General features: G+C 44.4%; 2 protein-coding genes across 13 annotated transcripts in view; one reads left to right on the top strand and one right to left on the bottom strand.

Moving 5' to 3' along the window:
• CHN2 (chimerin 2) overlaps window positions 1–1,563 on the bottom strand; it is a 328,566-nt gene extending 327,003 nt beyond the window's left edge. The window contains exon 1 of the mRNA XM_010371360.2: window positions 954–1,563. Within this exon, the coding sequence (XP_010369662.1) occupies window positions 954–1,002 (49 nt within the window). The 5' untranslated portion in view covers window positions 1,003–1,563. The remainder of the gene's footprint in view (window positions 1–953) is intronic.
• The window catches only part of CPVL (carboxypeptidase vitellogenic like), a 207,788-nt gene continuing 193,617 nt past the window's right edge, over window positions 494–14,664 (top strand). For 2 of the 12 annotated variants that reach the window (XM_030932392.1, XM_030932387.1), the window contains exon 1: window positions 678–868. The gene's annotated coding sequence lies outside the window, so the exon portion shown is untranslated. Of the gene's footprint in view, window positions 869–5,901; window positions 6,091–9,887; window positions 9,989–10,843; window positions 10,929–11,894; window positions 12,023–12,709; window positions 12,885–14,664 lie in introns of those variants that run through there. The other 10 variants (XM_030932384.1, XM_010371363.1, XM_030932383.1 and 7 more) reach the window with 10 other exon arrangements.

Raw genomic sequence — 14,664 nt, 5'->3', positions numbered from 1 at the left:
TGTCATTAAAGTTTTCAATGACCAGAGAGGTAGAGGAATTCTACCTAATGCATCATTCTGATTAGCAACCTGTCATACTCAGAAACCAGTGGGTCTGCTTCTATTGATTCCTACTCCTTCAGATTCATTAGCAATTTTTTTCTCTTCAATTAGACCCGAGGGTCAACCATAGAGAAGCTGAAAGAAGCCTTCCCTTTGCTCAACCATACTTAAAAGAAAAAAAAAAAAATGTATGCCTTGCTGGTGAAATTACAGACAGTATTATTAGAAAATGTCTAAAGAGTCTCTCTCTCTCTCTCTCTCTCTCTCTCTCTCACACACACACACACACACACACACACACACACTCGTAAATATGCCAAGAGTCAGAGGCTGGGCTCGACCTCCCTTCCCCTAACCCACTTCAATCAGGATCAGAAAGACACATCCCTTCATCGCTGCTGTCTCAAACCCATGCCCAAGCGAGTGTCTCCACAGAGCTAATTTCTGAAACAAACAAAGAAAATCAAGTCTGCGAGGAGCGAGGGTTTGCTCCCCTCTGCTCCGGATTTGGGTGTCCAGGGTAGCGGACGAGGCACGGCAAACAGGTCGGGGCGCTCAGCTTCACCCCAACCTTCTCCGCCCCGCCAGCCCCCGCTCCAGCTGCGACAGAAAGTGCCAGCCTGCCCGCTCCTTTCGCTTTTCGTCCGCTGCACCCCAAGCCCCAGAACACCCGGGTCCGCACACTAAGGGCACCACCGCTCTCCCACCTCTGCGCTGTCAGATGTCAGGCGCGGAGGTGTTCTGGGCACCGAGGTGCTAGCGAACCAAACAAGTGTCACCCCAGACGCCTGCCCCCACTCCGAGAGAGCGGGCGGGACGGCCACAGGTAGGGTCTGTCCATCCCAGGGTGCGGAGCGAGGGCAGGGGGCGAGACCCGGCGCGGCAGCCGCGTCCGACGGGCTGAAACTCACCGGAGGACACCGAAGAGCCGGACAGGCTGGAGTTGCTGGACGCTGCCATCTCCGCCCGCCCCTCGCGTCGCTGCTCGCTCAGCCCCGGTGCGGGCGCCGCCGCCGCTGCCCTCGCCCGGCCGTTCGCAGCCTCCGCGGCCCCCAGCCCATGGCAAAGTCCTAGGGACGCGCAGAAAGCACCAGCCTCCGGACTCTGCCTGCACTTCCTGCTCCACCAGATGACGCGCTGCCGCCGCCGCTATTTATTTGTGGTTTCCGTCCCGCTCCGCGCCTTTGCACGCTTTTCTCCGGGTGTCAGGGGGTAGGTGGGAGCAGAGGGAGGCCGAGGGGCGGCCGGGACGGGCGGATCTCGGCTCCCGCCGAGCCCCTCTGTCGTCCGCGCTACCCTGTGCGCGGCTAGGACCAGGGCGTCCCGGCGGCCCCGAGCCGCCCAGCCAGCTCCCGCACCCTCTTCTGGGCTCCCGCCTCTCCGGCCGCACTTCGAGTAGCCCGGGCAGAGGCGGCGGGAGACGGACAGACAGAGCGACCTCCCCCTTATCCCTCCGCCCCAACTCCGCTCGCGCACACACAAAGGAAGGAGAGGAGACGTGGGCGCACGGGGGCTGGTTCGGCTACTGCGGGCTTGACAGCTCCCGCCAGTGGGGCTGGAGGGGGAGGCTGTGAACTGCTGGACACGGGGAGGCGAGACGGGGGACCGGGTCCCCGGGGTGCTGGGGAGGCCGGCGCGGGGCGCGGGGCGAGCGCGGCTGCCGCGCGCAGCGCTGCTCCTAGGGTTTGAAGGGGATGGGGAGGGAGGGTGTGGGGGAAGGTGGTGGGGCTCGCCGCGCCCCGCTGGGCTCTGGAGCAGCGAGACAGTGGGGGTGGGGGATCCAGAGGGCGAAGGCGGGATCACTAGGGCCACGGTGCTAGGCAGAAGGGAACCTGGGATGACAGAGCCACTGTGGAGCGCTCCTTCCATTCCCCTCCAAATTGTCCTTTGTTGCTCTGGGGCTGACGGCCCCTGCCCTGCAAGAAGGTGCGTTTCCTAAAACACCCGGGAAGCCAACCCATCTACACTTAAGTAACCCAGCCACGGACAGTGCCCGACGCGTCCATGGGCCTCTGAGGTTGGCCTTCAAAGAAATAGAGCCGTCCAAACGTGTCATCAGGCCCACACAAAGCCGGGTGTCAAAGAGAAAAAGATTCTTCTACTGTGCCTTGCAAAAAAGATTCTCACAAAAGACTTAAGACTTGGCAGCAGGTCCGACTGTGCCCTTTCAGGATAGGAACTGCTCAGGTGTGTGAGAGAAAGAGACTGGGGGACAAGGTGTGTCCCTTCCCCCTGTATTTAAACCTAAATTAATTTCACTGGGAGGAAATATCATGCAGATTTTTTTTAAATCTGTTTCATTCTCCCAGCGGGCTAATCTGTTCTTTCAATCCTAAAGCAACAGAAAACTGTGAAATTTGGAGAGAAATTGTTAGATCAAAGGGAAAAGCAAGCATTAAAGGAATGAAAGTACTCCCATTATATAGCAAAAATGGAAAGTGTTCACATTGGGGTAGTTCAACTTTTTAAAACATGGTTAAAAGAACGTAGTCAATTTAAAAATTATCAGGAGTGACACAGAACAGCAGCTAGGCCCTGGGGATTCCCATCAACCAAGCACCTAACATACAGTGAATAATGAATGTTAAATAATCACAGTATGCACCCACGTCACATTTTCTAGTTGATTAGAACTTAAAAAAAAAAAAAAAAAAAAAAATCCCTCCAGGATGCTATCCCAGTGTGTCTTCCCATTAAGGTCCACTTTTTAAAAATACAGCTTGCTAAATTGTTAAAGGCCTGTCAGCACTCTTCAGTGACGTCGGACTGTGTCTTCCTGACCCTCAACTGTATGGACCTTGAAACAGCCCTGGCTGGTCTAAGGAGACCCAAGCACCCCCGCTTTCCCAGCCCCCTACCACTATCCTTCTTTATTTTGTGGACCGCACGAAATCATGCAGTTCCTAATCTGGAGCCTTCAGGGACACGTGACCCATCACACACTTGGCTTGTGGATCAGATCAGAAGGAACTTACTATTTCCCCAGAGTTCTTCTGATAGAAAACAGCACTTACTTGTTTGACTAGTAATCTATGTATCCCTCCAGGTCTTTAGATGGTGGACTATCTGACTTGGCTATGTCACCTGGTCGAATTGTTACCATCTGGGCTTCGAAGACAACTGGGTTCAAACTCTGGCTCTGTCACTTAGCTGCGACCTTGAGCAAATTACTTAGACCTACTAAGCCTCAGTTTCTCCACCTTCCTCAAAAATCTGATAACACAGGATGCTGTGAAGATTAAATAAGACGCTATGTGGAAAGCTGCAGTGTAGCTGGCATGAAGTTTGTGTTCCAAAGTGATTGTAAGTTGCTCACTTTAAGGAAGGAATGTATAGTTTGAACAATTTTTGCTTTCTTCATTGCATCTGGAGATAACTAATCAACTGTGACCTGTTCTACTAGGGGGAAATGTCTTATCTTCAACCTATGGCTTATATTTCTTGTCCCAAATTGTGCAATGGGGTAGCGGGTTTCATTATTCATCTCTGAAATTTCACAAAAGGACAATAGATTCTGTTTCTGCAGTTTGGATACTCATATTTGCCTTCATAGAGTTTTAACTGGAGAAAGTAAAGCATGACTCTGTGAGGCAGATTATTTTTATTGTCCTAAATTGACAGACAAAGGGACAGGGGAGTATTTGCTGTGAAGGCACCACCTGAAGGCCCACCCTGTGCTGTACAGAAGTAGAAAAAAGCTGAGACTCATGTTTTCCTGGATCCTGGGCCAGAAGAGGGATACAAGGCCAACAAACATGCTTGCTGAACAGAGATGTGCTGATGGGGGAGGTCCAGTCTGTCGGTAGGAGATGAGCTATTACTTTGATACCCATTATTTTGAATACCAAACAGAAAGCTCCAGATTCAGAACTAAAATCTGAAAGTTGATTGATCATCTGGATTGATAAAGCCATAACCAATGGAGAAAACTCAATATGAATAATAATTCACTATCATCCTTCTTAGATTCAGGAGCCTAAAGGCTGGCTGCTCCTTGCAAAAATAGCTAGTATCAGTAGGTTATCAGGACATGCTGGAAATAAAATGCTAACATCCCTCTTTGGTAGGCTCAGGCACCTGTTTGTGGACCTTCTAAAATATTTCTCCAAATGAAAAAATGAAAAAGTTATCATCTATTTTATTCATTTATGTATTGCCTTAGTTCTAGGTAATACCTATTTGCCAGTGGAAAGGAGAAATCTTAAGTGTTTGGGAAGTAGAATTTTTAAAGACATTTCCACCTTTTGTCTCCAAATATTAAAAGACTTATGGGATAAAAGGAGTCTTGTGGATAATGTGGTCTTCTTAAGAATAAAAATTAGCATTTTGTTTTAACTTAGCTTTCACCTGGCATTCAAAGCCTTCCAAACTTACCTTTCCAATCTAGTCTCTGTTCCCCCCTTTCACAAATGCAACCCTCTTTCACAGTGGCCTATGCCCTTGGGGCTAGCAGCACTGGATTCTGCCATTCCTTCCTGCTTCCCATCCTACATACCAAAAGAGTTCAACTAGAATGCACCTTCTCTGGAAAGTCTTCCCTGATTCCCAAGGCAGAAAATAGCTCTTCTTCTGTTGGATTTCTCTAGCCCATCTACTGTACCTCTCAATGTGCAGATCTCGTGCTCTTATTTTAATGGTACTTTTGGTATATATTTCATTTCCTTAGTCCATTAATAGTGGACTTGGCATGGTGGCTCATGCCTAGAATCACAGTGACTCAGTAAGTTGAGGTGGGAGGATCCCTTCCCTTGAGGCCAGAAGTTTGAGACCATCCTGAGCAACATGAGACCTCATCTCTAAAAACATAAAAAATAAATTAGCCAGGCGTTGTAGTAAACCTGTAGTCCTAGCTACTTGGGAGGCTAAGCGGGGAGAATTACTTGAGTCCAGGAGTTCAAGGATGCAGTGAGCTATGATGACACCACTGCACCCCAGCCTGGGAGACAGAGTGAGGCCCTGTCTCAAAAAAAAAAAAAAAAAAAAAAGCATGGTGAGGGCAGGATCCTTGTTTGCCCAGCCCCTGTATTGTCTACCATACTTTGCATACAATAGGTGCTCAGTGGATGTTGTTCAATAGTTTACTCTTGAATAAATGTGCAAATTAAGGATATCTGTAAATGGTTCTCTTGTATGCCAGTTACTTTCCACATTAGTAGCTGTGACCACTGAGCTACAAGACAATGAGTAAGACATCTGCAGCAAAAAAAGAACTTGATGGTCATTTAAGGATACTACCTTTGCTGTGAACAATAAAGACTGAAACGGTGAAACGTAAGAATACAATTTTGATGGAGTAAATATTTGCAATCCCCACCCCACCTTCCATCACCAGCTGTTACAACTCACATGATTTATTGTTTGCAGGGTAGCTCTTATGGTGGTGTAATTTGTTTATTTTGTTTCACCATTCTTTTGAAGTTTAAAAGCAGACAAGAAAGCACTGCAGGGTGAGTGTGGCTGTCGTAGCAGGAGCTGTGCTCCCTCACTGCAGGCACTCTGGGGTGTTGCTTAGTGAAGGTCATTCCCTTTCCCTGTGCTAAACACGGAATGAAACACCGTATTCCTTACTTTCAAGATTAATCCAGTGGTCGGCATTCACAGGAGAATAGCGGGGCTATTCGTCAACTAGCTTTAAATATTTTATGGCAAATACTCAACCGTACCCTGAAAGTGGTCCTTTGGCCATCAATTTCTCAACATCAATATGCTCTTTTGCTTTAGTGAGAAATATTTCGCTCTGTAGTTTAAGCCTTATTTCAAATACAAAGACACCTAGTCCTGAGAAAGAGAACGCATTGGTTCTTCTGAGGCAGGCGTCACTAGGGGCAGGAGCTGAGAAACCCGCTGTTTCCTCAGGAGGTGCACAGGCGGCCCAGGATGGCTTAGTGAGCAGGCAGCTCAGACGCCGCAGGTAGCGGTCCTGCCTCTGAACAAAGAGGAGTCCACACCTGGGGTGCAGACAAAGGGAGGCCGCCTCTGCTACCCAATTCCCAGTTCACATCGCCTGCTGCTGGGGACCCCTAGTGGCGGCACACGACGCAGGCACAGGTATTCCTGCATCGTCTTTCTCACTGAGCTGCAGGGGGGCTCAGGGGTATTGCCTGGAGTATTCTATTTGGCTACTTAGCTTGGGCGGATCAGATCGGCACATGCAGACACTTAAGGCATGCCATCAGCTACAGTCTCTTTGACTGGAAAGACAGAGAGGGAGAAGGGGAGTGTGGGGGGGAAGGACAGAAAGAGAGAGAGAAGAAAGAGAGAGAGAGTTTTTCTTTCTGTTTGCAGAGAAAAGCAGGATAGCATTCAGAAACTAATTGAATATGTTTTCTTCTGCATGTTGCACTCTCTGGCTTTGTTCCCTGACATTTTAGATTACAAACATCTTTTCTGTCCTCAACGTCCTAAGAGAAATCTAGGATAAACTGAAGCGAAGCCAGCTGTAAGCCTGCTCTGGGCAAAAGCACGGAATGAGTTTGTATTTCTTGTCTTCTGGGAGGGTGGGGGGTTCCTAGGCCTTATACTCTTTTTCTATGAAAATTTGCTTTCATAATGGTATATATTTATTCTCAGCTACCTGTTCATTTATTCAAGCATTCATTAATTCACTCAGTCATGTTGACTAAGCACTCATTATGTGCCAGGGAGGATACCAGGCTGGGGAATAAATATATGAGGGAAACTGGCTGGGCGCGGTGGCTCATGCCTGTAATCCCAGCACTTTGGGAGGCTGAGGTAGGCAGATCATTTGAGGTCGGGAGTTCGAGACCAGCCTGGCCAACATGATGAAACCCCATCTCTACTAAAAATATAAAAATTAGCCAGGCATGATGGTATGCGCCTGTAATCTCAGCTACTGGGGAGGCTGAGACAAGAGAATCGCTTGAACCCAGGAGGCAGAGGTTACAGTGAGCTGAGATTGTGCCACTGCACTCCAGCCTGGTGACAGAGCAAGACTCCATCTCAAAAAAAAAAAAAAAAAAAAAAAAGGCATGAGGGAAAACTATACCCTTGCTGTGAGGGATCCTACAAAACAACCTCGACTCCTTCCTGTGACATTTACATTTCAGCTGGGACAAAGTTTAAAATAGCTATAGAAATGATTTCTGTTTGGGAATTATAGGTATTATCCATGCTGGTGACGACTTTCTTTTCAGCAGTTTTGTTGTTGTTGCTTTTAACAAAACGTCCAAAATCAAGCCTCAAAGCCTATTTCTAGACAGCTGCCTTTTTCTCATCCACAGTTTTAGCTTATCAGCCCAGGGAACAGAGCAGATACTGTACTCTGAATGTCCTCTGCCTTCACTCCCCAAGAAAATCTGAATCAATATTTTCATTTCTTTTCCTGTAGCAGCTATACGTTCAATAACAAAACAGAAATCCTTTTTTTTTTTTTTTTTTTTTTAAAAAAAAAGGAGAGTAAATGGGCATTGAAGGAAAGCTAACAGACACAATATCTGAGCCAATCTTCTGATACAGAAAACGTATTTTGGGGCCGGGCGCGGTGGCTCAAGCCTGTAATCCCAGCACTTTGGGAGGCCGAGACGGGCGGATCACGAGGTCAGGAGATCGAGACCATCCTGGCTAACCCGGTGAAACCCCGTCTCTACTAAAAATACAAAAAAAAAAACTAGCCGGACGAGGTGGCGGGCGCCTGTAGTCCCAGCTACTCGGGAGGCTGAGGCAGGAGAATGGCGTAAACCCGGGAGGCGGAGCTTGCAGTGAGCTGAGATCCAGCCACTGCACTCCAGCCTGAGCGACAGAGCGAGACTCCGTCTCAAAAAAAAAAAAAAGAAAACGTATTTTGGTCTTTTACAAATATTCCAGATTGTCTGTAAAACAAAGCATGTAAAAATGATTCCAGGAAAGTTTAATATGTACTTATGGAGTCAAAAAGGCCTGGGCTTCAATCCTAGCTCGTCATTTATTAGCTGTGTGACCCTGAGCAAATTATTTAATCTTATATTCTTGATCTCTGAAATGGGTTAATAACCCCTATTTACAGACTTGGTGATGATCGAATGAAGTGATAGATGTAATCCAGTGTCTAAAGCATAGAAGTCCAGTTAGGAATTCTAGGTGGCCTCTGTTCCTTAGAGCAAAGTATAGCCTGCTCACATCTGCTTCTCTGGAGTAATCTGCGAGAATTATGGTCTGATGCAAAAGTAATTTTCATCTCTCCCTGTCACCTCCATGTTACATCATCTCTATGCGAGTATATTAAGACATATGAGCCAGGCCTGGGCTTTGAAGATAAATCTGAGTTCAAATCCCAATTTAGCTACAGACAGTTTGGTGACCTTGGACAAATAATCTTTCACATTCTCAGTCTCCTCATCAGGTAAAATGGAGACAATAATATACTTCATATTTCTGTAAATGAATGTATGCCCAACAGTAATGTTATTAGCACTCAATTATATTCTGCACAGCAGGTAGTTTTCAACTGTGTTGATTCCTGGGGAGAGAGTGGATGTTGACAATACAGCAGGATCTTTTTTTATTTTGTATTTTTATTTTTTGAGAGGGAGACTTGCTCTTGTTGCCCAGGCTGGAGTACAATGGTGGAATCTCAGCTCCTGCCTCCCAGGTTCAAGTGATTCTCCTGCCTCAGCCTCCCAAGTAGCTGGGATTACAGGTGGGATTACACCACCACGCCCGGCTAATTTTTGTAATTTTAGTAGAGATGGGGTTTCTCCATGTTGGCCAGGCTGGTCTGGAACTCCTGACCTCAGGTGATCTGCCCACCTCAGCCTCCCAAAGTGCGGGGATTACAGGTGTAAGCCACCGTGCCTGGCCATACATCAGAATCTTTAGGAAGTGGCATGTATAATATAAAAGAGTATACTCAAGTTCTCTCTTTCTCTCTCGTGTTCTCTCTGACACACACACACACACACACACACACACACACACACACACACACACCACTAGATGATAATGCCTTACATCTGGACATGTCCCCACCCAGTCCCATTGGGTGAGAAACCTGGTGGAATTTCAAAGTAGATTTCAATAAAAGTATAGACAGATTACTTAAGCTCTCTGCCAAATTTGGCCCCTATAAGATGAAGGAGTAGAAACCAACATTTGATGACCACTACTACTGCGGCAACTATTATGACCACTCTCACGATGTTTTCTGCCATTAGTGATATAGAAAAGCCACTCTCCTTAAGTAATCATTTACTATGTGCCAGGATCATGCTGAGCACTTTGTATACATTATCATATACCCGTAACGATCATGAAGTGAGAATTGTTATCCTCATTTTCCATTTGGGGAAACCGAGGCTAGAAAACTTATATAATATCTTAATTAAAATGCTGAACAACTCTAGCTATAGATATTATCATCCCTGTTCTTTTTGGTTAAGAAAACAAAAAATTAGAGAGGGTAAGTAATTTATCAAGGTTACAGGCATTAATTTGAACACACCTTTGGCTGATTCATTCTAATACACACTGAAAAAAAAAAACCTTACCCTTTTGTTTTTATTTGAAATTTCAGCCTGCTGTTATGGTAAGTATTTTCCTGTTTGAGACTTTAGTCAGGTGAGAAGTCTTTAAAATCCATGTTCTTTGCTTGAATACTCATGTTTTTGTTTTTATTTTTCCTTCCTTCTCTCTCCCTCCCTCCCTCCCTCCCTCCCTCCCTCCCTCCCTTCCTTCCTTCCTTCCTTCCCTCCTTCCCTCCCTCCCTCCCTCCCTCTCTACCTCTCTCCCTCTCTCCCTTCCCTTCCCTTCCCTTCCCATCCCTTCCCTTCCCTTCCCTTCCCTTCCCTTCCCTTCCCTTCCCTTCCCTTCCCTTCCCTTCCCTTCCCTTCCCTTTCCTCTCTGTCACGCAGGCTGGAATATAATGACGCGATCACAGCTCACTGCTGCAGCCTCAACCTCCTGGGCTTAATCAATCCTCCCACCTCAGCCTCCCAAGCAGCTGGGACTACAGGCATGTGGCTGTTTTTTAAAATTTTTAGTGGAGACAGGGTTTTGCAATGTTGTCCAGGCTTGTCTCAGACTCCTGGGCCCAAGTAATCTACCCACCTTGGCCTCCCAAAGTGCTGGTACAGGTGTGAGCCACTGGGCATGGCCTACTTACGTTTTTCAATTTGAACCTAGGATGATACTGTCATTTTTCTTTGCCTAAAACATAAACTTTGGGGTAGGCCAGGCTCCAGGGAACTCATAGGACTTGTACTCCTGACCCCAAGGGCCCTGGCAGGGACAGGCATAGTATAGGGAGACTAAGAAATCATTTGCCCGAGTGCAGGGAAGGGATCAAAATTATTCCCTAATCAAAAACCCCATCCTGTTCAACTTCCAGTTGCTCAGAGTTCCATAGTGAGAACTTTACTTCTTAAACTTACTGAAACAATACAGTGAGCATCTGCTATAAATTAATCACCTCTGGGGAACTGAAGGAATTAAATAAAATAACGATTTTTACATGGGTGAGTTTCCCTATCCCCAAAAGCTGAATTTAATTCCAAGGGGGACCAACACATAGGACAGGGCTGCACGACCTTTAATATAACTACATATTGGTCTTGCTAAAACGCAGATTCGCATCCAGCAGTTCTGGGGCAGGCCCCTGAATTTCTAACAAGCTTGAAGGTGATGTGAATAATTTTGAGTAATAAAGGTCCTAGGGCGATGGTTTGCAACTTGGGGTATACATGAGAATCACTCAGAAGGCTTTTAGAAATCCCAGTGCCCAGATCACACTCCAGAATAAACAAATCAGAATCTGAGGGTGGCAGAAGGTAGAAACCAAACATCAGCCTTTGTTTTCTATAATTCCCAGGTGATTTTGATATGCTGCTAAGGTTTGGTAAGAGAGATGGGATTCAGAGAATAGATTATATTGTTGAAGAGTTTGGCTGGAAATGGTAAACGCTAATGTTGCTCCATGATTTTGCCAGGATTGTCTCTGGTCATGAAGGAAAGAGAGGGAATCAGATTCTTATCAAGATCATGTAACCACAGACATCATGATATGAGAAAATAGAATGAAATCTAACATTAGCATGAAATTTTCTCAGTCAATGTGGGGCAATTCTTCTTCAGATTTTGGTCCATGTTATGATCTTTAAAATATACTTCTCAATGAATAAGTGTAAACAATAGGCACTTACTTTAGGATCACTCCCACAAGAACAGCCAGCTGTCAGTGAGGCAGATGTTTTCCAGCAAATCCACTCTATCATTTCTCAATCATAAAGAAGATTAGAAATGGGATTTTCAGCTCAGATGGGGTTGAAAGGTGACGTTTATGCCTAAGAAATACTTCACACCACAGCTAGAAAAATTGGTTTGGAGAAAAAATATCTCACAACTTCTTGTGTGTTCTGAATATAAGAAAATAAAACCCTCATCTTGGACAGAAAGAGGTGGTATCACAGACGAATGCACTTGCCATCCATTCTCAACGGTGGCAGCAACAGAGAGGCAAAAATATTTTAGCTGACTCTATACCCAAAGATTTTCATCCTTATCCACATAAACTCCCATTCCTCAGGGCTGACATTGAAAGGGTGAAAAATTAAGTAAACCACAATGTTTACGGTGGTTAACTCAGGTGTGATGTTTAATTTTATGCATCAACTTGATTGGGCTGTGGGGTGCCCAGGTATGTGGTCAAACATTATTTCTGGGTGTTTCTGTGAGTTTTTGGATGAAGTTAACATTTAAATCAGCACACTGAGTAACACAGATTGGCCCCCAGTATGTAGATGGGCCCCATCACATCAGTTGAAGGCCTGGAGAAAACAAAAAGGCTGACCCTCCCTTGGCAGTAAAAGAAAACTTTCCTGATGGCCTTGGGAATGAATCATCAGCTGTTTTCCTGCCTTCAGATTCAAAATGAAACATTGGCTCTTCCTGGGGTTCCAGCCTGCTACCTTGACAGGAACTATACCATCAGCTCTCCTGGGTCTCTTACATGCCAAGCCATCCTGCATATCTGGGACTCACTCCATAATCAGTGAGCCAATTGCACACACTAAATCTCTCCTATCTGTATATCTCATATAGTCATATATTCTCTCATATAAATATATATATATCTATGAGATGTATAGATGTATGAAATATGAGATATACCATATATAATATTCCTAAATATATATATCATGTATATCCACTATATATCTTATATGTAGATTGTGTATATATATATCCTGTATATATTTCTTCTATGAATATCTCTTCTATCCATCTATCTATCATGTATCTGTATCTCCTGTACAGTTAGTAGTCCTTTGGTATCCATGGGAGACTGGATCCAGAACCCCTCCTCAGATATCAAAATCTGCACATGCCTAAGTGTCTTATATAAAATAGTGTAGTATTTGCAGATAACCTATGCATAGCCTCCTGTATACTTTGAATCATCTCTAGATTACTTACAATACCTATACTATGTAAATGCGATGAAACTCGTTGTTATGCTCCATTGTTTTTATTTGTATTATTTTTCATTGTTGTATTGCAATTTTTATCATTTTTTTCTAATATTTTTGGTTGGTTGAATGCACAGGTGTGGAACCTATAAATATGGAGAGCTGACTACATATGTATCTCCTATTAATCTATATCTAATCTACATATATCATATATCCTATACATATATCTTCTATATATCTCTCTCTTATTGGTTCTCTTTCTCTAGAGAATGCCACCAATTCAGCACTTAAAACATTCTGGGCCAGGTGTGGTGGCTCATGCCTGTAATCCTAGTACTTTGGGAGGCTGAGACCGGCAGACCACTTGAGGCCAGAAATTTGAGACCAGCCTGCCCAACATGGTGAAACCCTGTCTCTACTAAAAATACAAAAGTTAGCCAGGTGTGGTGGCACACACTTGTAAACCCAGCTACTTGGGAGGCTGAGGCATGAGAATTGCTGAACCTGAGAGAGAAAAGTTTCAGTGAGCCGAGATCATGCCACTTCACTCCAGCCTGGGTGACAAAGCAAGACCCTGTTTCAAAAAAAAAAAAAAAAAAAAAAAAGCCAGGCACGGTGGTTCACACCTGTAATCCCAGCACTTTGGGAGGCCGAGGCGGGCAGATCACCTGAGATGGAGAGTTCGAGACCAGCCTGACCAACATGGAGAAACCCTGTCTCTACTAAAAATACAAAATTAACCGGTTGTGGTGGCACATGCCTGTAACCTCAGGAGGCTGAGGCAGGAGAATTGCTTCATTCTGGGAGGCAGAAGTTACAACGAGCCCAGTTTGCACCGTTGCACTCCAGCCTGGGCAACAAAAGCGAAACTCCAACTCAAAAAAAAAAAAAAAAAAAAAAGTCTGCCATATTTTCCAGTTGCCTTCCTACCCGTCTCTCTCATACAATGGGAAGATTCTGGAGGGCAGTGATGATGCTTTGCTGTTTTCGTATTTCTCTTCTCTAACCCAAGAATCTTTCCTGTAATAGAATTTCAAAAATGTAGAATCCAGCTGAGTGTTTATCTTTGTTCCGGATTCTCAAGCCATTTAAAGGCAGCAGGCTGTCCTGATTTTCCACACGAAAGGGCAGAAACGGGATTAACACAATAGGATGCTGTCTATATTCTCTTCTACCCTGCCGAAGGAATTTAATTTCCTATAAGCCTACCTCCAGTTCTCCTTGGGACAGTTATACTCAAGAACCTCAATACTTCAGACCCTCTTTTGACATTCAATCTTTGCTGGATGCTAACAATATTGAGGGGCATTGGGTTTACTCAATTTGTATTTTTAGGTATGAGTGTATGTAATTGTGTAGACAAAGTATTTGAACGTTGAACTGATATTTTAAAGTTTTGATCCAAATGTGTGATATTGGATAAAAATACCCTAGGAGGTTTAATGTGGGTAATACAGACTAAACTCATCAAGTAGTTAAATAGGATTATCTGACAGGACTTATGAAAACGTCTGAAGAATATTGCAACTTTCTACGTTTTCATTTTGATCTGGGTCCTCATATCCCTATTCTGCTACCCTCTATGTGTCACGTCACAGTGAGGAGTTTTTGTGTTTTAATGCTGCTTATGATCTTATTTCATTATTGGTAGGTGGAACACTATCAGATTAATACAACTCTTTTAAGGCATTGAATAGAAAGATTCCACCACTGCTAACCTTCTTCTGCATTCCTATTTTTCAAACTCTATCATTACCTTCTCTTCTGTAGAGCATCCTGTCACCATCTTATAATAGAAGTTCAGCTCATTTGCATATGCATTTGCAGGTTTTCATTAAGAGGAAGATGGCACAATGATTAATGAGTGTGAGTTCTCATTTTGCAAAAGGAATATTGTCTTTTCAAAAAATATTCCATCTTTCAGAGCACTGAAAGAAACAGTCATAATTTAAGTAAGAAAAAGCCATTTACAGCATTTATGTTATTTAAGATGTTTTGCTTATAAAGTAATTCATGCTTACTGTAGACATGTTAGAGGCAAAAAAAGAGATAAGTAAGACAAAAAAGAAATCATCCATATTCCCTCCACCATGAATAAATACTTTGGTACTTTTCCCCCCTTTGGGAATTAGCAGTTTAGCAGCCTGATTTTTGCAGTTTACATTACATAGCAATACGAACATTCATGTGGAAAATGTTTGTTAGGACCTATATAAAAAAT

This window comes from Rhinopithecus roxellana, chromosome 6 (genome assembly GCF_007565055.1).
Source record: "Rhinopithecus roxellana isolate Shanxi Qingling chromosome 6, ASM756505v1, whole genome shotgun sequence".
Taxonomy (NCBI): domain Eukaryota; kingdom Metazoa; phylum Chordata; class Mammalia; order Primates; family Cercopithecidae; genus Rhinopithecus; species Rhinopithecus roxellana.
Note: the sequence above shows the minus strand (reverse complement) of the source record. Positions and strands in the feature narration are given on the sequence as shown.